Source organism: Aspergillus homomorphus (assembly GCF_003184865.1).
Source record: "Aspergillus homomorphus CBS 101889 unplaced genomic scaffold BO97scaffold_7, whole genome shotgun sequence".
Classification (NCBI taxonomy): Eukaryota; Fungi; Ascomycota; class Eurotiomycetes; order Eurotiales; family Aspergillaceae; genus Aspergillus; species Aspergillus homomorphus.
In genome coordinates this window covers 615805-643662 of record NW_020291893.1, presented here as the reverse complement: position 1 = coordinate 643662, position 27858 = coordinate 615805, and the positions used below count along the sequence as shown (strand labels likewise).

At 52.2% G+C, this 27858-nt stretch overlaps 11 protein-coding genes across 11 annotated transcripts; 4 read left to right on the top strand and 7 right to left on the bottom strand.

Annotated features, from left to right (window-relative positions):
• Positions 1 to 547: 547 nt before the first annotated feature.
• Positions 548 to 1200, top strand: BO97DRAFT_403975 (uncharacterized protein). The gene has a single exon (XM_025694853.1). The coding sequence runs from the start codon at positions 648 to 650 to the stop codon at positions 837 to 839; it is 192 nt and encodes a 63-aa protein (XP_025554108.1). The 5' UTR covers positions 548 to 647; the 3' UTR covers positions 840 to 1200.
• Positions 1201 to 1259: 59 nt separating this feature from the next.
• On the top strand, positions 1260 to 2093 carry BO97DRAFT_412235 (putative mitotic spindle checkpoint protein (Mad2B); the record flags this gene model as incomplete). Its single annotated transcript, XM_025696228.1, has 1 exon — positions 1260 to 2093. The coding sequence occupies one exon, from the start codon at positions 1260 to 1262 to the stop codon at positions 2091 to 2093; it is 834 nt and encodes a 277-aa protein (XP_025554107.1).
• Positions 2094 to 4316: 2223 nt separating this feature from the next.
• On the bottom strand, positions 4317 to 7003 carry BO97DRAFT_422297 (E3 ubiquitin-protein ligase RNF216; the record flags this gene model as incomplete). Its single annotated transcript, XM_025696788.1, has 2 exons — positions 4317 to 6288; positions 6348 to 7003. The coding sequence occupies 2 exons, from the start codon at positions 7001 to 7003 to the stop codon at positions 4317 to 4319; spliced, it is 2628 nt and encodes an 875-aa protein (XP_025554106.1).
• Positions 7004 to 8306: 1303 nt separating this feature from the next.
• On the top strand, positions 8307 to 9688 carry BO97DRAFT_476343 (uncharacterized protein; the record flags this gene model as incomplete). The annotated part of the gene is made up of 1 exon (XM_025700474.1): positions 8307 to 9688. The coding sequence occupies exon 1, from the start codon at positions 8498 to 8500 to the stop codon at positions 9686 to 9688; it is 1191 nt and encodes a 396-aa protein (XP_025554105.1). The 5' UTR covers positions 8307 to 8497.
• A 66-nt stretch (positions 9689 to 9754) lies between these two features.
• On the bottom strand, positions 9755 to 11257 carry BO97DRAFT_422295 (putative sister chromatid cohesion protein Dcc1; the record flags this gene model as incomplete). The annotated part of the gene is made up of 4 exons (XM_025696787.1): positions 9755 to 9922; positions 9990 to 10156; positions 10238 to 11061; positions 11139 to 11257. The coding sequence occupies 4 exons, from the start codon at positions 11255 to 11257 to the stop codon at positions 9755 to 9757; spliced, it is 1278 nt and encodes a 425-aa protein (XP_025554104.1).
• A 561-nt stretch (positions 11258 to 11818) lies between these two features.
• Positions 11819 to 15303, bottom strand: BO97DRAFT_432613 (Anp1-domain-containing protein; the record flags this gene model as incomplete). Its single annotated transcript, XM_025697555.1, has 5 exons — positions 11819 to 12214; positions 12272 to 12591; positions 12646 to 13309; positions 14283 to 14606; positions 14668 to 15303. The coding sequence occupies 5 exons, from the start codon at positions 15301 to 15303 to the stop codon at positions 11819 to 11821; spliced, it is 2340 nt and encodes a 779-aa protein (XP_025554103.1).
• A 96-nt stretch (positions 15304 to 15399) lies between these two features.
• Positions 15400 to 16146, top strand: BO97DRAFT_403969 (uncharacterized protein). Its single transcript, XM_025694852.1, has 2 exons — positions 15400 to 15460; positions 15762 to 16146. The coding sequence occupies exons 1-2, from the start codon at positions 15405 to 15407 to the stop codon at positions 15871 to 15873; spliced, it is 168 nt and encodes a 55-aa protein (XP_025554102.1). The 5' UTR covers positions 15400 to 15404; the 3' UTR covers positions 15874 to 16146.
• Positions 16147 to 18401: 2255 nt separating this feature from the next.
• Positions 18402 to 20194, bottom strand: BO97DRAFT_386004 (2,3-butanediol dehydrogenase; the record flags this gene model as incomplete). Its single annotated transcript, XM_025693507.1, has 6 exons — positions 19788 to 20194; positions 19668 to 19701; positions 19316 to 19567; positions 19145 to 19231; positions 18591 to 19079; positions 18402 to 18529 (listed from the first exon to the last, which is right to left on the bottom strand). The coding sequence occupies exons 1-6, from the start codon at positions 19869 to 19871 to the stop codon at positions 18402 to 18404; spliced, it is 1074 nt and encodes a 357-aa protein (XP_025554101.1). The 5' UTR covers positions 19872 to 20194.
• A 437-nt stretch (positions 20195 to 20631) lies between these two features.
• BO97DRAFT_403967 (putative cofactor for methionyl- and glutamyl-tRNA synthetases) lies at positions 20632 to 22229 on the bottom strand. Its single transcript, XM_025694851.1, has one exon. It carries the CDS (start codon positions 22130 to 22132, stop codon positions 20774 to 20776), a length of 1359 nt encoding a protein of 452 aa, XP_025554100.1. The 5' UTR covers positions 22133 to 22229; the 3' UTR covers positions 20632 to 20773.
• A 419-nt stretch (positions 22230 to 22648) lies between these two features.
• On the bottom strand, positions 22649 to 24244 carry BO97DRAFT_260916 (pepsin-like aspartic protease). The gene is made up of 3 exons (XM_025690906.1): positions 23673 to 24244; positions 22851 to 23611; positions 22649 to 22793 (listed from the first exon to the last, which is right to left on the bottom strand). Exons 1-3 carry the CDS (start codon positions 24062 to 24064, stop codon positions 22666 to 22668), a joined length of 1281 nt encoding a protein of 426 aa, XP_025554099.1. The 5' UTR covers positions 24065 to 24244; the 3' UTR covers positions 22649 to 22665.
• A 1740-nt stretch (positions 24245 to 25984) lies between these two features.
• Positions 25985 to 27285, bottom strand: nbp35 (Fe-S cluster-binding ATPase). The gene is made up of 2 exons (XM_025693506.1): positions 27093 to 27285; positions 25985 to 27030 (listed from the first exon to the last, which is right to left on the bottom strand). Exons 1-2 carry the CDS (start codon positions 27175 to 27177, stop codon positions 26084 to 26086), a joined length of 1032 nt encoding a protein of 343 aa, XP_025554098.1. The 5' UTR covers positions 27178 to 27285; the 3' UTR covers positions 25985 to 26083.
• Positions 27286 to 27858: the final 573 nt, after the last annotated feature.

The following is a 27858-nucleotide window of genomic DNA, read 5'->3' as shown; positions in this document are numbered from 1 at the left end:
ATCCGATACAGTTCAGAGCAGCACCAGCAGCAAGCAGCCCACCTCTCTCTCTCTCTCTCTCTTCCTTCTCTCTCTCTTTCTCCCTTTCACGCCGCGCCCACTTACCACTTCCACTTCCCCCTCCCCCTCCCCTCTTAAAAGGGTCGGTTTCATATCACCCTCCACTCCTCTTCTCTGTTGGCGCAAGAGGTTAAGGAAGACTAGAAGAAGCAAAGGGAAAAGCTATATCAAACATCCGTGTTGTTTTTCCTTTTCCTTTTCCTTCTCTCTCTCTCTCCATCCTCTTTTCTTTGCAGTGATCCTGTGGGAAAGGTGGTTGTTGTTTGTTGTTCAGGGAGGCAGTACTTGTGAGGAAGAAGGGACAATTTTTTTTTTTAAAAAAAGAATTTAATTGAGAAAGGACATCCAACCAGGGCAGGGGAAAAAGAGAAATTCCATCATCATCAACAACATCATCACCGCATTATCTCTACTCTCTCTCTCTCACTCTCTTCTCTCCCCTCTCTGATTATTACTTGGGTTGTCAATACACACACTCACACACTCTCTCCCCCTCGCCGTTTGTCACGATCGCAACGAACGAAGAAGAAGAAGAAGTCCTCCATGCTCTGAGATCTGCTTGTCTCGTTGTCCAGTCCACCCAACGTATGTCTAATCCTCTCTCTCTTTCACCCCTCTTCTCTTCTCTTTCCCTTTCCGCTCTTCCTTTACCTTCCATCACCATCACCATCTCCATAATCACCTCCACTTACATCCTCACCTTCGCTGTTCCCTCTACTCGCCCATTTCCCTCTCTCAAACCCTTGCCCCGCCAACTCCCCGATCGCATTTCCCTCTGACTCAAATTGCTTATCGTTTGCAACTCCCATCCCCGCCTCCCCCCTCCTTCTGTATCAACAACCACTTTCTTCTCTATCAACGAGGTCTTGTGGTTTCTCCCCTCTTCACCCCTCCTTTCCCCCTCTTTCTTCATATTCCCTTCCCACCGTCCCTCTCCCCTCAATTAATCCCCCCTGTCACTTTGCGAATATTTTCCAGAATGGAGTAAACTCCCGAGCACACCATCGGAGAGAAAACCAGTGATTGACTCGTGACTCTCGATAAAGGCAGAGCGATGATTAGCCTCAGGGTGGAACAGCACTCAGTTACTCCGAGATCCCGTCAATACCATTTTTCCCGTGGAAACGACGATACCAGAGCCTTCGACGGCAATGCCTATTGCCAGTGAGAGTACCACAATCCCTTCCGTTACAACCACCATGACAACGTTCTCAACTCCTGTCACCGCCCCGAAGTCGCTGCCCAACAATCAGTCTGCGTTGGCGGCATCTTTCACCAACTTCCTCACCGTCTCGATACACCAGATCCTGTTCCTCCGGTCAGTGTACCCGCGAGCAACGTTTCTGCCTGTCCGGGCCTACAACTATCCAGTCCGACAATCCCGTCACCCGAAGGTGTGTGACTACATCAATGATGCGTCCATTGCGGTCGGAACCGAGATCCTGAAAGGCACGATCACCGCGGTCAGCATCATCATCTCCTCGCTCCGCACGAACCAGCCCCTCGAAAGATATGCGTTTGATCTGTCGGGCTTTCCCCGCGTTCCCGCCGGGGAGATTCATACCACCTTTGAGGACAGAAAGGAGGATCCTTCCAAGGCCGGAATCCCCCTGCCCGATCGAGCTCCTGCTCCTCCCACGGTCGACCTGGAGGCACAGTTTCGCGCTTGTCTCGCACGATTGGCTTCTGCCTGCGCACGGCTGACGCCGCTACCTCGAGATGACGAATTCAGTTTTACCGTGTGCATTGAAGTGCGGGAAGACGCCCTCCCTCCCGCAGGATCAACGACCGAAGAACAGACGTGGATTGTCGCTGAGCCGGGCAAAGTCCACCTCAGGTCGTGTACCGCACCATTTTCGGTCTCGAAGCTGAGAAATGGCGAACCGCAGCCACCACCCCCGAAAGTGTCGAACGGACGCGCGAAGACGGTCCCGGTCCGCCGGGTAGAAGCTGGTGAGCTTCGACTGGAACTATGGGTGGAGGAGGCACGGCAAAAGTTCAACGAACCGGTGGATTCGGAACATCCGCCATGAACCTTCGTTTTAATCACGATTGCCGTACCCTGTTTGTCTAGTTCGTTGTGACTTTCCGACCAGCCGTGTTGCTGCATCTTTTACTCATTTTTTCATTTTTCATATATCTCATTCTATTTAGCGTGGCCAATGATCGAACATACATGATGGATGAGGAAATTTAGGAATTGTCGTCGATTGAGCGGCGCAAATATATAAAATGGGGAGCGGACGATTTTTGGGACTCGCATGGCATCATCATAGATTTGGTTGATATCTTTTCTTGTCTTTCTGTGCTCGCTCTTCGTTTTCAACGTTTCCTGATCATCATTTTGTCACGTTCCTTCTCTTGTCTTTTCCATTGTCATTTCTTTACACTCTTCTTTCATTATCTGCTTTTCTTTTTTTCTCTTTCTCTTTCTCTTCTTCCTCTCCACTTCATATTCTCCACATTTCTACCATCCTCACTTCAAGGGACTGCTCAACCACTTTCATACCATTTCCTAGCTGTATCTCTCTCTTCTCTTTTGTCGAGCTCGTTCTCTCTCCAACTACATGATCCTAGCAAATCCATATTACTAGCAATTTAACCATGGAACGGTTATCCACCTTGTTTTTTTTTACCCCGAATGCGTCGAGCCTAATATTCCGCACGGGGCTGGTTCTTTGTAATCGGTCATGTGGATTGACGGGACTGACGGGAGATGATTGAGTTCCAACCTTCCCTTCCCGGACAAATCGACCGATCCCCCAACTTAATCCTGTTTTCTCCCCTGGTTCGATGCCCCTGTTCGATTTCAATCAGTTTTGGTGTTCCCCACAAGTTTCGACAGCCTGAGCACAAACCTTTAGTTCCTGGCAAGACCGCACATATGAATACGAAGTTATATACTATACTAGCGGATTCAAACTTCTAGCCCTCAAATCTTGTCCACGTCCAGCCCAGCCCATGGGGTTCAATGCTAACGCACCGAGTCGAGTAGATGGGAACGATTCGGGGTTATGTACATATTAGTACGTAATCGAGTGGTGAGTCAATTACTGGCCATCTAGCATCCATACACTTCCTCCTGCCGACCTGAGGATTGTCATTATGATTTGTGATTGAGGCACTGCAGAGAGTGGGAACCATGGGGATTTTTTCTTAGATGGATGACTATATAGACTCGGGGCACTGTGAGAGATGAATGACTGCTCTGAGTCATGCTTGGGATCTAGGTTTGCTTTGCTTTGCTTTGCTTAAGTGTGCTTGTATGTTAGTTAGTTATGGTAAGGTAGGTAGGCACTCTTGAGTTTTGTTTTGTTGAACGGGTGTAAATTCTTAGGAAGAAATCCTGGCTGGAACTTTGATTGACTGGATCAATTACCGTTGGGCACCTTTTCGATAGTGCTATTTAGCAAGAAGTAGGAAGTAAAGGGAGGTGTGAAGTGTTGTAGTATGTCGAGTTAGGATTGCTGCTTGGTTCAATGGATATGGAAGGCGGAGTGAGTGGCACTTTTATTCTACCATGCACGTACGGATAGGTTGGTTGGAACTTACCTCCATGCATTGCGTCTTGATACTGGGAACTATACTTTCATAAAAAAGTTGGCTGCATTACATAGGTGGGATGAGGTACTACCACCACCACTACTGCTACTGCTATTACTCGGTCAGCTTGTGCCTGGTAGTGATTGCTATTATTCCAAGGAAAAGCTTGCTAGATATTATCCTGCTCTGCAGGGAGTAAAGTACTCCTTCCCTATATCGTCCGACTGGAAACCAAATCCCAAAACTTGAAGCCCAAAGAAGGAATGACGCGTCTGTCCCGCATTGCTGGAATTAAAGTGTAGATCATACACCACATTACTGGTGCAAAAAGCCAAAGCCAAGAGTGAAACAATCTGTACGCTTGATGAGGAAACAGTTGAGATGGTGAGATATTCAACTCCTGAACGCCTTGCATTTTTCAGATGGTACCCAGGGACAAAATAGCCAAAGTTGCATAACCGAGTGTGAGTATGGTATGTGTAAATGGGACTGTTTCCAAAAGTGAGGAGAGAAGCCTAAGAAGCATAAACAATTATTGTAATTCATCAAAATTCGCAGCTCAAGAAGCAAAGGTCGTGAATGACCGAGGTGGGCGCCCGCGCCCAGTGACAGACAATCCTTTCTGGATGAACTCAGTTTGTGTCGTGAATAACTAGAGTAGAGGACTAATCGCGTCCATATACTCCCAGTCCACCGGATAGTCTTTGGACATTCTATGGAAGCGCTGGTGGTGTGTAGAATGGAAATTCGAAGGGCACAGCCGTATCTGGCGACCAAATTGCTGCATTAGGAGGAAAGTGCGCTGCCATGGGTGCAGCCTGGCCGTGATTGAGAGCGAAGTACGGAGGAGGATGATTTGCTGGCCTAGGCTGAGCGTTCTGAGGGTTGGCCTGTGGTAAAACTCCAGGAATTGCCTGATTCACATGTAGATTGGGAAGAGGGTAATTGTTGCCAGGAGGGTCCCTTGGAAATTCAGTGACGTATAGGTCTCGTACTCTGTTGGCATAGAAATGTTTGTTGTTTGCCATGTTTCTTGCCCAGATGTCCACCTCGTTGTTGTAGTCTTGCACGTTCTTGTCAGTGAGGCCTGGCATGATGCCTCTATTCATGTTGGCCTGCGCTTGGCGATTACCAACGCCCACAGCGCCGTTGTTGGGACCTAGATTTTGTCTGACCTGAGGCGGCTGTACAAGTGGGCGTTGTTGAAAGTGTTGGCGGGGCTGAACAGGTTGGCGCGGTTGCGCAGGTTGACGTTGCTGCACAAGTTGACGTTGCTGCACAAGTTGACGTTGCAGCACAGGTTGATGTTGCTGCACAGGTTGACGTTGCTGCACAAGTTGACGTTGCAGCACAGGTTGATGTTGCTGCACAGGTTGACGTTGCTGCACAGGCTGACGTTGCTGCACAGGTTGACGAGGAGGCCCAATACCACGAACATTGGCGGCCTGTCGAGCTCGATCTCGTACAGGCTGAGGCAGCTGACCTCGCTGACGAGGCAGACGATTCTGGTTCCTTTCTGCGCGATTCACTCGAATCTCATCCTCAGTGACATTAGGGTTCTCTTTTAGGATCCTGGCGATGGTATCGGCTTCGGCCTGGGCTATCTGCGCCTGGTGTGGATCTACACCGTGGACATCGTGCAATTTACACCACGTGGGTGCTTTATCGAAGTGGTCGTAATTTGGGCCAATTTTCACGTGGCAAATATAGCACATATTGGTACCGCATTTGGTGCAGGTCATCTTGTTGCAGCCAGATGTTTTGACAATCTTGACTTTGCACTGCGGACAAGTCCGGATGAGCGCCTCACTCAGTGCTTCTTCTACCCGATGGCGGTGGGGGAGACCCTTCTCTTTCTTGGCCTCTTCACAGTTGCTCGGGAGGTGACTCTTCTCCTTGCACAAGCGACAGCTAACCACTTGGCACTCTGGGTTCTTGCATTGAAACTCTCGATCCACTTCGGTGGGGCCACATATTGCCTGGAAGTCGCAGAAGGGGCACGACTCGAGCCCTTCCAGCCCAGCCTGTTGAATCTCATCCTGCTGCTGCAGGGAATCAAGCTTCTCCATCATCTTAGCTCCTAGGACGTGCTCAAGCCCGTGACGATCAAACTGTGCTTGGCACCCACTCCCATCGAAGCATTGTAGCTTATACCTCATCATGCCGATTTGTGTCTTTGCCGAAGATTGAATGCAAGTATGGCAGAAGAAATGAACATCCATCCCTTCACACGGCATGACTTTATTCGCGGGGACTTCTTCGAAACAGCACTGGCATTCCACAAGGTTCCCCGTTCGAATGTTGCGCTCCTCGGCTTCCTTCTCATTCCCTTCGAACTTCTCACGAAGGGCCGCTTCATCGCCATCGCGCATCAGCGACTGAAGGATCCAATCCGCATAAGGTGACGTACCTGCACTCCACTCCTTGGCCTTCTGCGCCGCAGCTTGCAGTTCTCTTTTGATATTCTGCATGATTGGCAGATTTTCTGGGTAGGTCTTGTACAGGTCTGTATACCCGCGTGTGTTGCGGCGGGGTTCGTTCGTGTAGGGCTTATCCGACTTGGTCAGAGGGTCCTCCAGTGCAGATAGAGTGAGATAAGTAGCATAGAGTTCCCTTTTATCCAGGGTGAGGTTGTAGATGAACGTCCAGGGCACAGTCGGAAATTCGATGGTCAGTAACCGAGAACTTGAGTGACCTTCAGCTTGCTTTATATCCAGGAAATCTGGGATAGGTCTCTCACTTACGTGATTTCAAGGTATAGATCACTTCCTCTTTGAGGAAAAGTCTTCGACCACTTCAGGGTATCTTCTTCGTCTTTCTTTGCTGAATCAGACTCGTCGAGAGTTCTCTTGAGCCTTTTCTGTTTTCTGGGGTAGTGAGGGTTCCGGAGAATCTCCTCGATGACAAGGCCTTTTGCTAAGTCTCGATCAGTGGCCGTGAGTAGAATCTCTGCTTTAGCCTGTAACACAAGCTTTAGGTGCCGATCGATGAGGCCTTTTAAGTAGTCCGGATCAATGTCTGGGAAGATCTCTAGGATCTCAGTCAGTGGCTGCTCGTCTTCAGTGAGATCGATGATTGTCGGAGAATTTCGGGCAATCCCTTGTCGCAGGATGTTGGAGTCGGGGTCAGGGTTGCGGGATTGAGCGGGCATTTCTGTCATAGCAAAGACGTCCATTGTATCGTCTCTTCTCTGTTTCTTGGCAGGTCTTTGGTCAGTGGGAAATGGCACTTGGCTTAACCCATTGTTGTCTGAGGGTATTCCCCAGCCATCAAATGGGTCTAGATCGGCCAGCAGGAAAGCTTCGTCAAGATGGGCATCCCCATAATCTAGCGCCTGCAGGTCCTCGAGCCCTGTGAGGACTGGCGAAGCACTAGATGCGTAAAGATGACGATATGCCATGGTTAATCTCGGAGGACAAGGTTGATCAAGGTCGGTCAGCCGTTCCTGGAACCCGGCAGGATGCTTCCAGCGGCTGTTGGATGGGATCTATGGTGGAGTGAAGTGAGAGGTGGGTAGATGGAAAACAGGACCTTTGCGATGAAAGGGAGCGCCTGAGGCTTAGCTTAAAGTCTCCGGCGCTGGGTACAGTGTCTTGTTAAGCATGTCGTTGAACAAGATAATTGCCTGTTAAGGATGAGGTGAATACGGACGATAGGTACTACTGGCGTTGATTGGCTAGTGGAGGAATCAGTGGTCCCAGGTAGGTGAAAGTGAAGCAGAGGTCATGATCTCGCTTCTGGATCTGCGCTAGGTTTTCGAGAAGCACAGAGTAGCGGCTAGGCACTGGAAACAATGAAAGCTGCCCACCTATGGATGCTTTGCGAACCCTGGGCCGCAACTCCTTTGCACAACACGTCGAGATAATGCCGACTGGAGAGTGGAAGTCGGTAGGTCCTCTTGGATGAGAGACGGGTGATATGGTTGATGTTTGAGAGCTGAGGCGGGCCGAACGGGGAATACATCAACAGAGCTGAGGATTGGAGTGGGGAAGGGAGGGAGAGTGAGAGAGAGCCTGAGGTGAGTAAGTAAGTGAGTGAGTTGGAGTGAGTGACAGCCCAGCCAGCCCTGGCTCCTGAGGCATCAACTGAAACCGCAGCAGCAAACTGGCTGACTGACAAGGCTGACCGCCTACCCCATATAGAAGATAGTAGCTGACAGTCGTCCCCCGCTTTTTCTCCTTCCCCGTCGGCCCCCGATAAGCCGGAGCTCCGGTCTTAGTACTATCAAAGGCAGCAAGGCTAGGCACGGAGCTGACAGGGAGGGTAGGTACAGTACATCGAAAGTACTGAACAAAGAACTTATCTTTCCCGAGTATACTGACCAACACCACCAGCATACACTATTCTTTCAGGACACACACTCCTCATAACATCATTTTTCGGCAGCACCCTACTTACCTTGGCATTGGTCATCAACCGACACAAAACAGGCACCGAAATCTGCACCTGACTACATCATTCAGGTTATAGTTCAGTCGCCGCGCGACAAGAAAGGCAAGCAGGTACGGAGTCCAGCGCTTGCCGTCGCTTGTCCTCGGCCACCACGGCAAATAGGAAACCTTCCCCGTCGGAGTTGACTTCCTTTGGTACCAAATCTCCAGTGTCTGTTACCGTCATCGAGCTGGAGTGAAGAGGGGAAAGGGTTCAGCACTTATATTGTTAAGGCGGCCCCCCCTTGCAGCTCCTTTTCCATCCAATCTCCCTGTGGAAGCACATACAGTTCACGGGATCCGCCGTCGTATTTACAATTGAGTGCCGGGAAAACACGTCACCGAGTCATTTGCCTTCGTACAAGTACATATATACCCCGGCTCTGCCCGTTCCACGGTTCCATCTTCTTCAGAAACAGGAAACACTTTCGTTGATCTTCAAGTGATTCTTGAAGACCACCATCATGATTGCTGCCGATAACACCTACACCAATGGAGTCGCTCTCCCGCAAGGTGATTCTCCGGAACTCATCCTGGTTCCGGCGACGCCTGCGGAGAAGCTCGAGGCTTTGAAGCTGAACAGCATCGCCTGGAAAGGTCGCCTGGACCTCGACACGTATATCGCGCGAGAGAACCATCTCCATCAGCAGCAGTTGGTCAAGCATGGCCTCACCAGCTGGATCTTGGTCGACCGCAGAGAGCCCGAGGGAGATAGAACCATCCTGGGCTCCTGCGAAACATACAAAAAGAAAGCCTGGCTGGCGCAAGACGGCAGGGTGGAAGACGTCTCGACCAACGGGATTGGAAGCGTTTATTGTCGGCCCGAGTTCAGAGGCAAGGGATATGCAAAGAGGATGATGGAGGAGCTCAGCAACAAGGTCGATACGTGGAATATGGAGTCCGAAAGCAGGAAGAAGTCGCTCTTCAGCATTCTCTTCTCCGACATTGGGAAAAACTTCTATGCCAAGTTTGGCTGGAAGCCATTCCTGTCTTCTCACTTCGCACTTCCACCCATCACAGAGGAGCAATTCGCCTCGACAGGCACAGGCGCATCCCTCCCCAAGGTCAAAACTTTGACTGCGAAAGATGTTCGTGACCGCGTGTGCAACGAACGGATCCTGGAGAAGGAGCGCGAATTCCTCCGCGAAGCATCCCTGAAGACGTCCACTCCCAAGGTTGCAATTGCACCGGATTACGACCATCTCCAATGGCATTGGGCGAGAGAGGAGTTTTTCGTCAAGGCTCTTTTCCCGGATAGGGAAGCCCCTCTAGTGAAAGGTGCGGGAGAGGACGCAGCGGGGGTATACTGCGCATGGAACAGGAACTTTGGTGAGGTGCCTGAGGAAAACACTCTATACATTCTGCGGTGGGTATACGATGAGCCAGCCTCACCGGAGGAGAGACAGCGGACCATCAAAGCCATGGCTGCCATCTTGAAACGCGCTCAGCTGGAGGCAGATGAATGGAACATGAGCACGGTCGAGTTCTGGAACCCGACGCCCCTCCTGCAGGAAGCCGTGGCCATGGTCGACTCGACTGCCGAGCTGATCCACCGTCAAAAGGACAGCATCGCGTCGATGAGATGGAGCGGTGCCGAGTTTGGGCTGGGCGAGACGGTGGAATGGTGCCTGAATGAGAAATATGCCTGGTGTTAGGGTTGTGGATGGCTTGCATTTTGTTTTCTTCGCATTGGGATACATACTGGAATTTACACTAGAGCGTCACCGCTTCTGTCGCTTTTGGTTCTTGAAGAGCTCATGCCAGTTCCTGGACTTCTTGGCTGCTGTCGATGCACTCGCATCCGTGGGGAGATTCTTCTTGGCTCGCTGCCGCTCGAATTCGGTCACGAAGCAAATGGAGGTTGGGTCGGGCAGTTTATAAACGGAGTCCTGTAAGGTAACGAACGAGAGTCAATGGGGACCATCTCTGCATAAACACATAACAATACCAACATACCGTCAATTTGGACAAAGCCACCTCCTCCCTCCAAGCCTCGGGTAGATGATCCTTCCACGCAGTGAGAAATTGAGTACGGCCAATGGCATCGCCAGCCGTGGGCGCCATAGCCTCGAGATACGTCTCGCCCACCCAGCGCACACAAGCCTCCTTATCAAGACCGGCCCCTAATTCCGAAACAAGAAAACATCAGCAACCAACCCAGTAGGCACACCTAGACCCGACCAAAAAAAGAGGGGCAAACTCACACTTCAACCCCTCCCCAAGTTTCCGATTCTCATCCCCATCAACCCGCCGCACAACCGCCTCAAACAACGCCCTCGGACACGGCCCGGGCCCCTCGTCCCCATCGTCATCCTCACCACAAACAGCCCCCCACAAATCCTCCACCAAAAACTGCGCCCGGAGATCAATCCCCTGCACCAGCGCGCCCTCAACAACCCTCTTCCAAACCCCCATCTTAGCCTCCGAAGAAGGCACCCACCCGACGCCACGCCACAAAAACGCACACGCCTGAACCCAGGCCCTCTCACACTCGGCCCTAGAAACCGGCACATCAGCGAAGATAGTCTCCATCAGGGCGCGTTCATCCTCATCCTCCGCTTTTCCTGCCCGGTCGCCAAAACCAGTGGTATCATCCCCCAACTGGAAACGCCGTAGAAGCCCTAACGCCCCCCCAGAAAGGAACTCCGCTGCGCCGAACCCGTTCTCGGGAACGTGTAACTCGAGCGTTGACCCGCACTTCGCGATCGTGGTGACCGTTTGCGCGAGGTTGATGTCTAGATTGTTATCCAGCATATCACCACCGTCTACCTCACCGGACTCAGCAGATGAAGCGGGCTGGGTCCTAGTGGCGGCAGCGCGCAGATCGACGACGGCAGCTAGATCGCGGCGGACATCCTCGCCTCCGGTGCTTGGTTGGAGGATGTGGAGGGAGTTTGAGGACTGGACTTGGCGGATGCGGTAGGTTTGCGTGGGGGTGCAGAGGTTGACGTATTCGCGATGGTGGGTTTCTGTTGGTTTTGTTGCGGTGGTGGTGTTTGTGTTTGTGGCTGGGGATTTGAGGTAGAGTCTTTATTTTAAGCGTATCTCGTCAGTATATAAGCTTGTTAATCTGCTGAGAAAGGAACGAAGAATTAGGAGCAATACGTGGGAGGGTTCGCGCTGGTAAGGAGGTCTGCCACTTCCGGTGGGAGTTCGAGTAATCGGATGCCTTGTTGCGGGGCTGTGTGGGTGAAGAGGATGCTTTGGGCGGATTGCGTGGACATCTTAGTAGCCCTCTTTTTATCTGGAATCGTTATGGAGGGCGGGATGTTAAAGGAGAGGGTTGGGTATGTTGCTCCTGAAGCTCTGTGAAAATGGTGCCTGGGTTGGAAGAATTGACGCGGAACGCGTGCAGCCCGCGGCGGCATTGATAAACGCACGGGCCATTGCTTAATGGATCCCGCTTGGGCTAAAGAAGGTTATTGTTGCCTTACTCGCCGTCAACCCTTATTCGTGGAAGGCTTCCATATTGAAAAGAAGTTAGATCGTAGGTTGGTTATTCTCTCTACTTAGTTATATGTGATTGTTAACACTAAATAGAATAAAAGTGGAAGGTCTATGCTGTATACTATATTCGGAGATCTTCCTATCATGAAAGCGATCAACGACACCATGCAAAATATCCTAGTAAATGATTGATGACAGGTAAAAAGGCAGGAACAACGAGAACGCGGTGGTACATTTGGAAATGAGAAAAGTACATCCGCCCATGACCAGCACAGGGGGTGGTATGTTGAGCTTGAATAACTGGTCGCTCGATACCGGCACCAAACAAGAAAGCCTCATCATCGCATGGCTTCTTTTATGTTGGTATCGTGGACCTCGCCGCTCTGTTCGACACCACCCCGCTCTTTCACAGCTGGCGCGAGAGGACCTTCCTCGGAGCCCTTGAGTGCCTCGCTCGAAGGCGGCCCCGAAGCGGCGGTCTCTTGCTTTTTATCTTCCTCGGCGATGGCGTCCTCGACAAATGCATGATCGATGTCCCACTGCACCTTGACGTCTTTGAACAGGGTCTGCACGCGGTCAGCACGATCAGCCTGATCTTTCTCCTCTCTCTCGCGCTCTTTCCGTTCCTGTTCCATTTCTTCCATGTGCCGCAGGTCGTCCACGCTTGGCTCATAAAGATGCCAGATGGTGTAATGCGGAAGACCAATGACCGAAAAGCCCATGCGCTTGGCCATCTGCCGAGTATTAGTCTCACGCATGTTGACAAATAAAAGGAACCGCCAAATACTCACCTTGCCGAAGGCTTCAGTCTCAGCATGCTTTTCGAAGCTGAAAGCTGGGAAGTGCACACCCGAGCGGAAAACCCTTGCCTTCGCCAGAATACTCACACCGCCGACACCGTCAAGCTCCATTTCCATGTCCGGATCACCATACGGGTCGCGCAGATAGGCAAGATGCGGGCGCCAGGTAGCGTACTCCGCATAACCTTCCACGATGACCGCGTCCTCATCCAGCGTCTCGGCCAGCGCCAGAGCAGTTTCAGATTCTTGCCACGAATTCAGATCGTACGGTTGCTCTCCACCCAGCCAGTCGGGAAGGGGTCGCCACACATCTAGTCATCGTCAGTCATCAAGTTAGGATACATGCGCACAAGAACAAAACTCACTCGGCACAATCACATCCTTATCATGCCGCATCAGATCCTCCAAGATAGTCCGCGGCGCTGTCAAGACATCCGCGTCTCGCCAATAAACCCAGCTGTGCGTCGGGCGCAGCGTGGCGCTCAGCAGCCAGTTCCGAGCCTGGGCCATCAACTTCCTGCGGCTGGCCTGCGCGGCGAACCCGTGCCGACTCTCGACATCCTGGTTGACCAGCTGCCCAAAGTCCTTCTGGATAACAGAGATCTCACCGAAGGGCATCTTCGGGTCCGCGTCGTGCTGGAGCTCGTCCAGCATGCGCGACAGCATCCCCATCGTGTCATCTTCGGAGTCCGACACCAAGAAAGCCAGGTCGATCAGATTGTGCGGGTAGGTGAGGTTCCGTAGATGCGAGAAGAACATGGGCAAGTGGGAGGAAGCGTCGCGGAGGGGGGTACACATGAGCACCCGCTCCCCGTGCTCCCAACCACTTGCCGTTCCTTGCACCTTGGACAAGTCATAGTATCGGATGGTCTCGATTTGAAGATCCTCGTACGAGTGGAGTAGGCCGAGAGATACCACCGGAAGGAGCGAGGCGCGCAGTGACGGGAATATCAAGACGAGCAGTAGCAAGGAGACACCGCAAAAGAGACAGAGTCGCTGAAAGAGTTGTCTTCGACGTCGCAAAGCAGGCTGTGATCGGGGTTGAAAGCTAGCAAAGTCAAGTGTCAGCGCAAATTCCAATGCTGTATCCACCGACGTGAGACAGGATGGTGGCACATGAGATTCGCCAACAGATAGATCGCGTACCGATGTGGGGAGATAGAGAAGGAATTATTGCTTTTGCCACGGGGATAGGCGGCGTATCCATTGCCAAAGGCGTGATGCCTGTTCATCTCTCCTAAGATGACATGTAGCTAGGGAGCCCGCTTTGAATTACAGATCGATTGTCAAGGTGCTGCTGATGTTGAAGAGACGACTGCAGGCTCACCTTCCTCAGACTACCGAGCAGAATGCGCTGACGAGAGAAAGGTGGATGTGGATAAGAGCGAGACGAAGATCGGCGGAGGGATCGCAAATCCGAGAGCGTTTGGATAGGAAGAGAATTCGGAAGTGAAGAGAAGGAGGGTGAGGAGCTGAACAGCCCGGAGGCTTGACGGAGATCAATGATTGCGTCGAGAGAGAAGGTTGAGCCGCCAGGTGTGATCCGCGGGCACTCAATCTGGGTCCAGATCCGAATGCGGCCCTCAACCTAAACTCCGTCCGCTCCGGCACCCGCCCGTTTGCAGCCATCACCGACGACTCTCAAGCCAAAAAATGAAGATCTTGCCTCAAAGAATTCGAATACTCTTCCTCATTGGATAGATTTCCCACGTATACAGATAAGCTCTCTATTTACAGAACATCCTAATATCATATAGGTCCCGGGTGAAGAACTCCAAGCTTGCAAAAGAGCAAAAGGAAACCAACAAGACGCCTCAAAGAATGCTCGGGTTTTTGAACTCCTTCCCAACGATCAAACCGACAAGATGAATGCAAGCTAGAAACGCCACAAAAAGATGAGAACCGTAGGTCCGATTTGACCCACTCAAGGGTGACTCAGTCGAGACACTCTGGACTGAGGCGAGCCCATGCCCTTAACACCAATCTCGATCTGTTGCATCACCTTCTGGAGCAGCGCATCCATGCGCGGCAGGTCTCGCAACACGGGAATGACGGATCCGGCCTCGTACTCGCTATCCAAGATATAATAGCGCTCTCTGCCCCAATTCTCCACCGTCTCCTTCTGGAATGCGACCTTCGCTATGACCTTGGCTGGAACACTAGCCTTGTTGATTGCACTCTTGGAGAAGACTCGCAAGATCGGCCGGAGCCCAGACCGGGTCTGGTGCGCCATGCGCACCGACTTAGGTGCCGAGGCGGTCAGATGGCTCTCCCCGGTCATATAACCGGGGTCCATCGTATATACATTGAGCGAGATGTTACCAGCCTACGAAGGCACAGTCAGTCCTGGTCAACCCGAGAATAACAATGAAAAGGGATACACTCACGAGTACCAGACTTCGCCGCAAGGCATACATGGCCGCGCTCATCAACAATTTACTGCTTCCGAACCGGGCGGTCGCTTCCTTCGCACTGATCGGAGTTCCCGGGGTCTGGGTGGCGTGGTCCGGTTCTTGCTCATCGAAGTAGTCCAGGGAACCCTTGGACATGGTCGCACAGCCGATATTGATGACTCGGGCACCGCCGTTCGGGGTCCCGTCGCCGGCTCGGAAGGCCTCGAGCAGACTCACGGTCAACAAGAACGGCGCGATGCAGTTGGTTTGATAGACGGGGTCGTACCCATCTCGTGTGACTTGATCGGTGACGTATGACGAGCTGGCCGCGGAATTGATCAAAAGAATGACGGGAGGGATCTCTTTGCTGCGGACCCTCTCCACGGTATACTGAGCAAAGCTCGCTACCGAATTGAAGGAGGCCAGATCGGCCTTGACCACCTCGACGGATCTAGGCCCGATCAATCGGATCCGGTTTAATACATCCTTCACGGCGTCGGATCTGATATCCCGAGCCACCAACAAGAGGTGGACAAAGGGCTGTGCTTTGGCAATGGAGACGGCGACCTCTGATCCCAGCAAGCCATTGGCCCCCGTGATGATGGCCGTACCAACCAGTGGAGTTCCCATGTTGATAATGAATGAAACGACTGGACGAGCGGGAGATGAGGTTCACGGTAAGGGATATAGTACAGACAGATCGTGCAACGTCGACGCAAGGTCAGTCCGACATGCTTCAATCAGAAGTTGGCACAAGTAAACAGAATAGAGCGATGCGATGCAGGATCTGAGGAGGTTAGAAAGCGGTTATAAATCTATGGCGATCGACAATCGCCGGCCCACCGCAAGTGCGCCGACAAGGCCGACTAGTCAAGTAGTAATGGTAGCAAAAATTTAGGGGCTATGTAAAGAGGCCAGGCCGGGCGGCAGGCAATTTGAAAGGAAGCCAAAATGATGCCAATTCAGACAAATCAGAATATAAATTGAGGGCAGGAAACGAGTGGATGATTTTTTTAAAGAAGGAATAAAAAAAATAAAAGAAAAGACGAAAAAGGTGGAAGGTAGGAAAGGAGAAAAGAAAATAATACCTGGAGGAGGAACCAGTGGCCGCAAGTTTGTTCGATCGGGATTGCAAACCAAGGAAAAGGTGCTCCCAACCAGAAAACCACCTGGGGCGGCGATGATGATGTGCCAGACTGAACCCAGAGGGCCCCCCCGAAAAAATAGTAAGATCCCAAGAGTTCAGCGACACCAACCAGAGTGAAACACTGGGTTTGCGAGTGGGGGTTTCGTTTGGGAGGCGGTTCCACCTCGGGAGGAACAGACTCTTTTCCCGAAGGTATTAATAGAAGATGTATGGATGGATGGATGGTCTAGTCGTTGAGACCTCTCTCTCTTTCTCTCTCTCGGGTTGTGAAGATGAAGTCAAAGTAGAAGCAATGCAGGGAAAGAAGAGAAAGGCTTTTGTTCCAACCAGATTGCGGGGACGAACTGGTCATAATAAATACTACTGATCAACATTTTGATAAGATGAGATTCCAATAAACTACCGAACGGTCAGCAACCAGATGGAAGTACATACAGAGTACAGAAACCATGCTCATACAGAAGATGTCTGGAAACTTCCCAATTCTATTCTAAGCAAAGCGTGCAGTGAAAAAAAGAAAACAAAAGAAGGACATAGCCAAGCCAGGTCAGATCAGGTCATATCCATTGGGGGTAAGGGAGGGGTGTTGCAGGCGAGACATACATACATCGGACATGGCGATTTGCCTGCTCCAGTCCAGTTGGATTGCACCAAATGACTGTAATAATCCTTCCATTGCTCCAGAGTGCCCCATTACTCCCCTCGTTCGGGGCGCTTCTCATCCCTGCATGAATAGTATCAAGTGAGCGAAGGAGGAAAGTGTATCTGGATGTAATTGAAGGTATCTGAGTCGACCATGACTTGTAGTACGTAGTTAGTCGAAAGTAGTTAAATTGAAGTAGGTAAGGTAAGTGGAAAGAGCTAGAGAAAAGCCGGACTCGGGAAGAACAACTGCGACCCAGAGATTCCGAAAGATTAACCTCCAACTGACCTTTTCTTTGTCTGGCACTTCCTGTATGTTTATTCTCCGATCCTTCCATAGATATCCCCCTTCCCACTGCGCAAATTTACCCCGGAACCCGTCCTTTCAAGGACGGATGATGACGACAAACCACGAAACCAACCCAATCTCACGCACATCTAAAACCAAACAACAACAAGCTTGGTCCAAATACAAAGAGGGGCTTTCCCTCGCTACCAGCTGTGGTTCAGTGAATGGCACTCCCACTCCAAGCAGGGGAGGCGGGGGTGGAAGTAGATGGAGTCACGATCTCCCCAGGTCCACTGGTAAAAAGGCCCGTGAGTATCTGAAGGAGGAGAACTTTGTCTCTTTTCGCATCGACCTGGAGATCACAAACAAAAAAAAGTAAAAAAATAAAAAAAATCAAGTGGCGTTCCTTTGCCCGGCTCGGACAGGGTCGAAAGTCGCGCGATCGAACGCATGTTCTTCTGCAGCCACCGGGGTAACAGTAGTATGGTTTACACAGTCCTGCTACCACCTAGTACCTACGGCTAGCTCGGCGTGAGGCATTCGACATTGATGCTTTTTTTGTCGTTTGCATTGCGACTATTTGTCTCTGGACCGCGTGATGGGAGTACGGCTTGGATCGCCCGGATGGGAAACAGTTCGTCGTCGTTTTGACGACTGCGTTTAAAGCCTCATAGGTTCACCACCCCAGCTCGGTCGGAAAGGATATATCAGGTCCCGATATCCGAAAGAGGGTATATTGTACCTCGAACTTTGTCCGAGCGGTCTGGCTGTCAGAATATGACTGACTAGTAAGACTATCTGACTAGTAGATAGTTAGTTACTAGTCGCTTAGCACAGGACCGGGGAGACGCAGCGTCTAGAATCTGGAAGAGGAGTCTGAAGTCGAGATGGGATCGATGGATGTCTGTCTGTCGGCTTCGCATCTAGACAAACCCCCTCCTTCACTCCCGCTGGAACATGGCCACTCCGGAGCCGACCTTTTGGGTTACTTTTCTGTACCCTAAGGGATCGGTGGTGAGAACAGACTTCTACCTACCAACTACGACATCATGACTTCTGGGTTGGTGATACGAGGTAACGAGGAAGCACCCCGCTTGGCTTTTTCCTCTCGGCGTGTATTGCTTGGCATCATCACCCATTGCAGTTCCGGTGGAATGGATGGAATGGCCGCCGTGCTGTCGTAGTCGCACTCGCCAACTCGCCAACCCTGGCCAAGAATCTGCCCGTCGCTCGTATCCACACGTGTTGGTTCCTAAGGATGAAAAAGTCGCTTTGGAAGGCCAAATGAGGTTAAGCAGTGACACGCACGAACTCAGGGCTTTACGCTGGTTTGCCGTCGGCCATCCCCGGGGCCAGGGCAGAACTAAGAACTACAGAAGAAGAATGTCTATCGTGGCTGGCTTCTCTTGGCATTGCTGACAGCCCTTCGGTTCTTGCAATGCCTTCACTTCAGCTTCGGTGGGGAAATGGGAAAGTGGCTGGCGTCAGATTACGCACAAAACGTGCCATCACACTTGCCTTAGGCTATCATCTTCGACCTCGGAAGACACGACTTGGCAATACCAATTCATTTCAATGCGAAAGCTGTGTGACCCTCAGCCGCATCTGACCAGGTCGGACTGTCTCACCTAAGCTCCTCGCCCTGCAACTTTACGCCGAGATATCAACCAAGATCTTGACATGTTTATCCTTCTCGTTGATTAGGGCCTTGAATCCCTCCTCGACAATGTCCTCCATTCGGATCTTGCTGGTGATCATAGCTTGAGGGTTGAGCTTGCCTAAAGAAACAACGAATCGAGAATCAGCGATGCGGACAGGAAGACAGAAGTAGCGCGCCACTCAGCATACCCGAGCGTATAGCTTCAATGACGGCTTCAAAGATGCCATCGGCAAATATAGCCGCCCCAATTACATGCTTCTCATCCAGCACGATCGCGCCGGCGTCAATCACAGGCTTCGCCTCCCAGAGCGACACGATCGTGACCGTTCCTCGGACCCGGATGCCTCGCAGAGCTGTATTCAATCCAGCCTGGACGCCGGAGCACTCAAAGGCCACGTCTGCGCCCGCGTCTCCAGTCATCGCTCTTACCATGGAGACGACATCTTCTGTCCGGGGATCAATGACATGAGTCGCGCCTAGTCTTTTAGCAAATTCGCGTCGTCGCGACGAGATTTCCACAACAACGATAGACTCTATTCCTCGGGCTTGGAGCACTTGAACCACGGCAAGGCCAATTGGGCCGCCCCCGACGACGAGAACAGTCCGAGCATCCCCGAGAGGGCTGCGGTCCGCCGCGTGCCACGCTACAGACAGGGGCTCGACCAGAGCTAGAGGGATCGCGTCAGCGATTGCGCCAGACTAGTCCTCTGCTCCTCTCCTCTCACTCACTCACCGCCGACATCCAGAGGAATGGAATCAGGTAGTGGAATGGCATGTCCTGCGTCGACCACGACGTGGTCCGACAAGCCCCCTGCATTACCTAGGGGTTTTGAGAATATCAGCCTAATATTAGCCGCCAGCTTAAGTGTGCTCTGACCATCCCCTCCGGTAGGACTCAACTCACTACTATAGCCCACAAACCCCAGATTGCGACAACAGTTCGGGGTCCCCCGCAAACAGGGCGGACAATCGCCATCCGACAGGTTAGGCCGAACCGCGACGCGGTCTCCAACCTGAAGGCCCGCGACGTCGCCGCACCCCACCTCCTCGACTGTGCCGCTGAACTCATGGCCCAGAGTCGTGGGCAGCTGTCCCCCGGTGATCGCATGTGGCGTCCAGGGTACCAGGATCGGCCCGCACGTGTATTCGTGCAAGTCTACCCGCCCAAACTTGTCAACTGTACTGTTTGTGTAGTGTGTTGATCGCCCTCTGCTCCTCCCTCTACCACGTCGACAATGGGCGTTGGACGAACATACCACTTCCACAAATCCCCACAAACGCAGGCCGTATCTCAAGCGCAAGCCTCAGCCAATTTCTTCGGTCCGGTCAAGAAACGCAAGCCCAAACAAAACGAAGAAATCGAAGGTAAAACATACCTTAACCTGCCCTTCCCCGCAACTCGGCTCCTCAATCTGATCAACCCGGATATCCCCCGCAGCGTAGAACCGGACCGCTCTCATGGTGATCACCTTACAAATCCGGCGCGTGCGTAAGAGTACAAGTATTTCAACAATCCCTAGCAATATAAACGAAGTCACAAACCCGAGCCTTCGTAGAAAGCGATTCGGAAAAGCGAACACCCCCGCCTCTACGGCTTATTTAAGAGGGGAACCACACCACAGTTGCGGGGTAAGGTAAAGAAGAGGAGAACAAGGCCGGGTGATGCATGTATACGGTCAGAACGAGGAGATACCTAGCTTTGCCAGCCAGTCACTGAGCTAGATAGAGTAATGAATAGAGCAGACTGGACAAAGAGGGGGCGGTCGGTCGGTCTTCAAGCCGGAGGAAATCGTATTGGTTGCTGGCTCTTAGCTTACCATCCATAATTCGAACAACAAATCGAATCGTGAAGCATTGAATTCTACGATTATCGCCTACCGTAATGCAAGAGGGATAATATCCGGGGATGGATGGATGGATGGGATGGGATGGTATGATGCGGGCGGAGGGTTGTGTCTCGTTACACGATACATTCGTACCATTCATAGGGAACCATTGCGCAGGATCTTCTGGAGGGGAGGGTTGTCATTGTTGTGGGTTTTCAGTGAATGATCCTTGTTGAAGTTGTCAAATGGCGGCTGGATATCGGCATACCAATCTATACTGTCTACGCTACGCTCGCTTGTGATTGAATAACGCGGTGGTGGGTTTTAGAACATGTAGAGATGTGGAATGAGGAATGTATAGAATGAGAAAAGTAATTGATTCTTTTTTCTTTTAGGGAGGGCTAAGTAAGGGTAATGGTGGGGATCTCGCTAATTTTCTCTTTCTTTCTCTCTCCTCTGCATGGCGGTGGGGGATCATATCTGTATGTACGTAGTATTCTTCTTAACTCTCCTCTCGGCGACAGAACCAAACCCGTTTACCGAACGGTAGCACCCTTCAAGCTCTTGACCGTGCAGAGACCGCCGGAGGCAGTCTTCAACAGACCGAGAGCGGGCTTACCCTCCTGGCCCTGGACGGCGGGGACGGCGGCGCTCTCGAAAGCGACCTCCAGGTTGTCGGTGGTGGTGAAACCGGGCTGGAAGGTCTCCCAGACCTTCTTCTTGGGGTTGAGGACCTTCTCGGGCTCGCCCTCGGACCAGCCCTCGAAGGTGACGCGCTCACCGGCGGGGGCGTCGGCGGGCGGGGAGACGAGCTCGACGGGGCCGGCGTGGGAATCCTCGCCCTCGGCAACGCGAGGGGAGGCGGCCAGAACCATGGCAACGGACTTGATGCCGCGCATGGTGACGGGCTTCAGGTTGCAGACGGCGACGATCTTGCGGCCCTGCATCTCCTCCAACGGCACGAGGCCGTTCAGGCCCGAGCACACGGTGCGCACCGTCTTGCCTGTTGCCTCATCCAGAGACGTGTTCTCGGTACCCGGGGCATCACCGCAGTCGATTGTCGAGACGAACAGGGAGTCGGCGTTGGGGTGGTTGATCGCGCGGAGGATGTGGCCGACCCGGAGGTCGATGATGGAGGGCGAGGGGGGCGCAGCGGGTGCAGGCGCTGCCTTGGGCTGTCTGGGCTGCTTCTCTTTCTTCTCCTTCTTAGGCTTGCCTTCGGGTTTGGCGGCGGCGGCAGCAGCAGGAGCCTCAGTGGCAGCAGGGGCATCGGTCTTCTTCTCGGGGGCGGGCTTGCCCTGGCCGACGACCAGAGGCTTGCCAGCGGCGTCAGCACCACCGGCAGCGGCGGCGGCAGCCTTCTCCTTCTTCTTGCGCTCCTTCTCGGCCTTGGGATCGACGGGCTTGGGCACGAAGCGCACGTCGTTCAAGTCGATGGCGACCTTCTCTTCCTCGGGGATCTGCAGAGAGAACAGCCGGCTATTCTGGACGAAGTCGACATGGCGGACGATGTGGTGGTAGCCCTGCTCGCCGGTGCGTTCCTCGGGGGACCACTTCTCAACGAGGGGCGCGAGCAGAGCGTAGACGGCAATGTCGGCGACGGAGGGCTTAGCGCCCAAGAGAGTCGTGTGGGTGGCCAAGTGGCTGTTCAGCTGGCCGAGAATGTTGGAGATCACAGTCTTGTCGTCCTTGACCTGGGCGTGCTGCAGGCCGGAGATCGTGGCCAGCCATTGCTTGACATCGGCCTCCTCGGTGACGGAAAACTTGGTGTGCGGGAAGATTTTCGGAGTGGCCGTGTGGAGGTCGGGCTCGGTGGCGTCCGGGGAGATGGCGGTCGGGTACGACCGGTAGAGAAGGGAGAGGAGGGAGGATTCGGGGGCGGAGTTGATAGCCATGTTTGCGAAGGAGCGGATGGCGAGGGAGGAGTGGTGGAAGAAAGGAAGAGGGAGTGGTCGAAGAGGAAGAGGAAGAGGATGAAGAAGAGGGGCAGCGAATAATCTTGCCGTCGCCCAAGGAAGAGGAGCGAACCGCGGGGTTCCAGTGCTGGCGGCCCGCAGAAGGCTCACGGCCGACCTGATTGAAGTCAACTTGCCTTACGAGGATCCCAGTCAGAAGACGGGATCTTGAGCAATTGAAAGGCTTTGAAGAGTTGGAGAAGATTCAGTTGCGCTGTCAATTGGGCTGTGCTGTACGCGGGTAGAACCTCCTTATTCTCCCCTTGTTCTTTGCGACCAGAACTTTATGATCAAAGGTTCATAAAATTAGTCAGCGTATACATCTATTTCTATTTGCTTCTACTTCTATAATTTTTGGCATTCATTTGATCGCATTCTATTGTACAGTTCGGTTTCCTACAGCAAGCTATTGCAGCTCTAATTCTCACACTATTATGTAGGTTACATCGACGGACATTGTGCACATCCAAAGATCACTTGGGTGCAGCGACGCCCAGGGAGGGCCCACGCATGTCGAAGACAACATAGAAGGCCTTCAGGAAGACGTCGCCCAGAATTTGGAGCGTGGCGCCAGAATTCGATTGGATACCACCAAAGCAAACTATAGAATCAGTCAATGAGATGCTACTTCAATGTATCATCGAGCAGGGATACTTACGGGCTTGTCCAGTTGTGGTGTTGGTGCCAACCTTAGAGAACTTAATCAAGTTTCCAGGGACCGTGGCCAGGTGCTCCGCTCCCAATGCAATTGAGAAGCTGGGAAGCGAAGTGTTGCAGGGAAAGATGTAACCACCAGCACTGCTCACATACACAGCGCTGGGCACTTCGGCATAGTAAGCGTCCACAACTTGCTGGTCCATCAGCATGAGGGAAGTGCCGGTATCAGCAATCGCCGTCTTGGTGGAGTTAATCGGCCCCATCGTACCATTGCCCACAGCGAATTCAGGAGTGTCAAATTGCCAGTATCCGCTCGAGCTGTCCACACTGACGTTGGCCATGGTACCCTGGTACTTAGTCGAGTCGATCAGACCAAACCCGTACTCGCCCACGCCATCGCTCTTGAGGGCAGCAGTGAAGACCGGCTCGTCCAGGTTAGGCGCAGCATTGGCAAGGAAGGTGTTTTGCGCCTGGGGCTCGATGCTGTTGATGGAGGAGAAACCCAGTCCCACCAGGCCGTTTGAGTTGTTGTCTTCGATGAAAGACTGGGAGACCTCCGTTGGGATACCGATGGCTTGGTTCTTAACGAGGGCGCCACCGATGTTGACCGTGTCAATTCCGACGGGACCGGCAGCATACGAGTTATCGCCGTAGGAGACGTTGAAAGTGGCGCCTTGCATTTCCTTGAAGGTGGTCGAATTGGCGGGATTGTACTGGGTATGGCCATCGAGGGTTTTGTTGAGACGAGTGTCCAGGACCCAGCTATCATAAGTCTCTTGTCAGTAATCCGAGCAATGCGATGCCAAACTAGACATTTCCTTACAAGTCCGCTGAGCCCGTGTCGAAGGTGACGACGATCTTCTGGCCACCGATCTCGACCGGCGAAACAAACTCCGCATCACTTTCCACCGAGGTTGCGCTGACAGCGCCAACCTGATCTGGTTCGGCATTGTTATCGTTGGCAGCGGCGACATTGTGTTTCACAGTGGTGACAGGCTCGAAATCTTCCAGCTCGATGTTGAGGTTGGTGGGAACAATGCCAAACTTCCGGTATGCCTTCCGCAATGCCGACGGTCCATGCAATTCTCCATCTCCACGACGAACACGACTGACCTTGTAAGATCTGCCCTTGTGCTGAATGCGATCCGAGGTCGGCAAGGCAACAACGCTGTAAGCGAAAAACGCAAACAAAAAGAGAGACTGCGAGAGCTGCATGATTGTAGCTCAGTTGGAGTATGTGGGATTGATTAGTCGGTCAAAGAGTGAACATCCAAGTCAAGGAAGGTCTAGAAAAGCAACACAAAACAAAGAACGCAATGATTAGTCTTTGAAGTGAGACCCCTTTCCTGAAGACACTGCGCGCAGTTTATAGGGGAAAGTAAAGTATGGGGGCCGAGTCCAGACTGAGCCAACAACAAACAGTATGGACAAGAAGGATTGCTGGCAGGTGAATGTAAGCACAACCACCAAGGAACGAGAACAAGAACCCAAGCAAGAGTTCGCTAAGAACAGAAAAAAGAAATAAAACGATCCCTCCCCAGTGAAGGGAAAGACAGCAGAAGCGAAGTAAAGTAAATGAACGAGCTACAATCTCGATTGAGTCAGGAAGAGAGAGAAAAGAACCACCTGCGGTCTATAAGAGAGCAACCCAGAAAGAAGAAACTCGAGGATCCCGAGGACTGGGATACAACTCGAAAAGGGTCCAAGCCCTACGCCCAGAAAAGACCAAGAACCCAAGAGTCAAGAACTGACGCATGGTCCTTGGGGAATGGGTTCACTGGAGCGTGGCATTGTTCCAACTCAATGTGAGATACGCCGGTCTTAACCCGTTACTGCAAGAATTGAGCGATGAATCCACTGAGGAGCCAGTGAGGTCCGGAGATGAGCCAATCCGAGGGATTGCCCCCTGTTAGCAAGCATCACCGCGTCCATGGGTACGGAGAGCCGAGAAGAATGATCAGCCTGACAGGCGCCTGCGAAGGCGAATAAGCGAAAAAGTTGGGAAAGGAGTTGCCCATGTTGCCATCGCCTCCAGGCACTTGTCCAGGTAATCACCGAAACCGCCAGCCGCTCGGCTTCCGGGCTGGCGGCCAATCAGCTCTCGGAAATCCTGAAACAACCCTCCATCGTGAAGCAGGCCCAGCGATAGAAGTGTCACAGCTTCAACACTTATCTACTTTCTTTCTAGCTTGGGTACATGGCACGGTCCAGCCAGCAAGGATGGGTTCTGCACAACATGGAGGGGTAGTGCTACTATTTTCATTCTACGCATATATATAACGACTCCGGCCTAGACTCCATAGAAGGGAATATTACCGTCGTCCGGTCGATCCGACCTTAGGCCGCGTACGCAGTGACAGCCCACCATCGCAATAAGCCTAGCCCCTCATCCGTGGCCGAGCCAGCCCCAAATTATTGGCCCAAGGGGCAGGAAAAGAAAGAAACCAAAGACGAGAGAAAGGTTGCGTCAGGAGACAGTCAAAAATACGGAGGGCTGGCTTGGCTGAACACCACCAGGCGTTTGGCAATGGCATCAAGCCCGTTGGCCCAGCCAAATAGTCTCTCGGCAGAGATTCGGCAGAGATGAGATCCTCAACAAGGGTCTCTTCGGATCGCGACGGTTATTTTAGGGGTGTTGTTCCATGTGTCGGCCTCGAGGCAGGTGGTGAAGCGGGTCCGCATTGATTCATAATGCCCCAGTCTCAAACTGAGCCAAGCTAGGCCAAGCTAACGGTGAAATTCAAGGGGTTAAATCCGGTCTATGGAGTGTCAAGTCGAAGATGCCAAGGGGCTCGGGGCAGAGAAAGGACTTGATAGGCGTTTATATCCTCAATCGACAGACATGATCAACAATATTCCGACCCCAAGTTGATCCGGGGCGGGGTGAGCACTATCACGAAGCTGGCTCGTGTTAGCACTGGGTTTCTCGTGTGGACAAACCATTCAACTGCCCCGGATCTTGATCCTTTGGGTTTGTTAACTAAATACAGTACCTGAACCGCTCCGCCCCCAAGTTATAGATCGCCCCAAGTGCAGGGCGAACCTCTGGATGGCAGAAGAATAATAAGAAGAGTACGTAAACAAGAGAATGAGGTGTCTTCCATGTAAAGCTGGTATCAAAATAACTGAATCTATGGCCCAAACGCCTAACAATATTGGCAAATCGTGAATCCCCTGGCTTGCTGTCCCAATGCACCGCGCTGACAGGCATGAAAGGAAAGAAAATAATGCTTTTTATTCGACCATGTCCTCCGGCAGAACGTTGTCCGGTTCCTCGCCGATGAACTGCGCGACCGAGCGCACAACCTGCTTGATCGCCTTCGAAGCTGGGCTGTCCGGGAAGTTTTCCACAAAGCTCTCGCCGTAGTCGCACGCCATTCCAACTCTCGGATCAAGAGGTACCGCGCCCAAGAACGGAATACCCATCTTCTTGGCGAGGCGCTTCCCGCCCCCAGTGGTAGCTCGGAAAATTTGCGACTCAGTGTTGCAATTTTTGCAAACGAAGCCCGACATGTTCTCGACCAAGCCCAGAATACGAATACCGGCCTTCCGACAGAAATCAATTTCTTTGCGCACGTCCAGCAAAGAGACCTCCTGCGGAGTCGTGACGACCACCGCACCATCAACACCGGAGTCTTTCAGCAGCGAGTTGACAGACAAGTGCTCATCTGAAGTTCCGGGAGGTGTATCGATAACCAAGTAGTCCATCTCTCCCCAGTCCACATCCTTCAAGAACTGCTTGATGAGACCGTTCTTCTTGGGGCCTCGCCAGATCACCGCATCATCCCGGTTGGGCAGCATAAACTGTACACTCATCGCAGCCAAATTATCTGTAACCCAGACGGGACTCCAGCCTGCGTTGCTGACATGGATAGTCTCCGCCTCGACTCCCATCATTTTCGGAATCGACGGCCCGCAAATGTCTGTATCCATGACGCCGACTGTGGAATCGGGGTTCGCAGCAAACGCGTGGGCGAGCAGCGAGGTAAACGTTGATTTTCCTACGCCTCCTTTGCCGGACAGCACGAGGATCTTGTGTCGGATTTGTGATAGTCTTTCGGTGATGATGGGAATGTCGGGGTCGGGGCCTTTGGGAGCGGAGGCGCAGATTTGCTGATTCGGGCAACCGGCACAAGCGTCGCCTTGACCGGCTTGTTCGGATTCGGGACCAGGGCAGTGCTCTAGAGAAAAGAAAATCATTAGTATCAAAGTACATATCACTCGGAGCGAAACAGGAACTGACCTGGCTCGGGCGCGACGAGATTCGGTGCCATCTTGGAGGGCGCGTCGAAATGCGCCGTTGTTGGCTCCTCGAGGGAAGGTGCCATTTTGCGCGGGGTTCTATCTGATCTCTGGGTTCACTGCGAATATTATCTAACAATCGGAAATATTGAACACAGTTTTATTAATGGTTCGAGAGAGTCCTGAAGGAAAAGTGGCGGGGGTCGATGACTGCGGAAGATGCTTGATAATCAGCACTTAACTTATCGGGAGATGACAAACACTGCCGTGGCGATTGGTGTGGGGCTGCATTGAGATCCCAGCGGTGTCGTTGCTGATGCAGTGATAAGATTGATTGATATGGCAAAGGACATCTAAGCTTCTCGTATAATTATGTCTAAATCTGTACAATCGCTTCGGTACCGATAGTGGCTGGTAAGCGTTATCCTTCTCCAACATGTGGTTGAGGTGAACCTTTGCTGGCTTCAGCGTAGAAACATCTATGCTATCTTCATAATCCCACCCATCTAATACATGCTACAGGCCCGTCCATCGGAGTACGGGCTGAGTAATTTGACAACAAGGTTGCTAATTTGATGGAATATTTCAGGTCATTGATTGCTTATATCAAGTTCAATGGCTCCCACGTCCCATCCCTTGATTTTAAGTAAAAGCGAGTCCTCGGATCTCCAGGATGTCAAATGAGGGGCAAAGCGGTAGGACCAATATAACTAGACGGAGATATCGACCAGGAATGCGATGTCAGAACTCTAAACCTTTTCGTATAA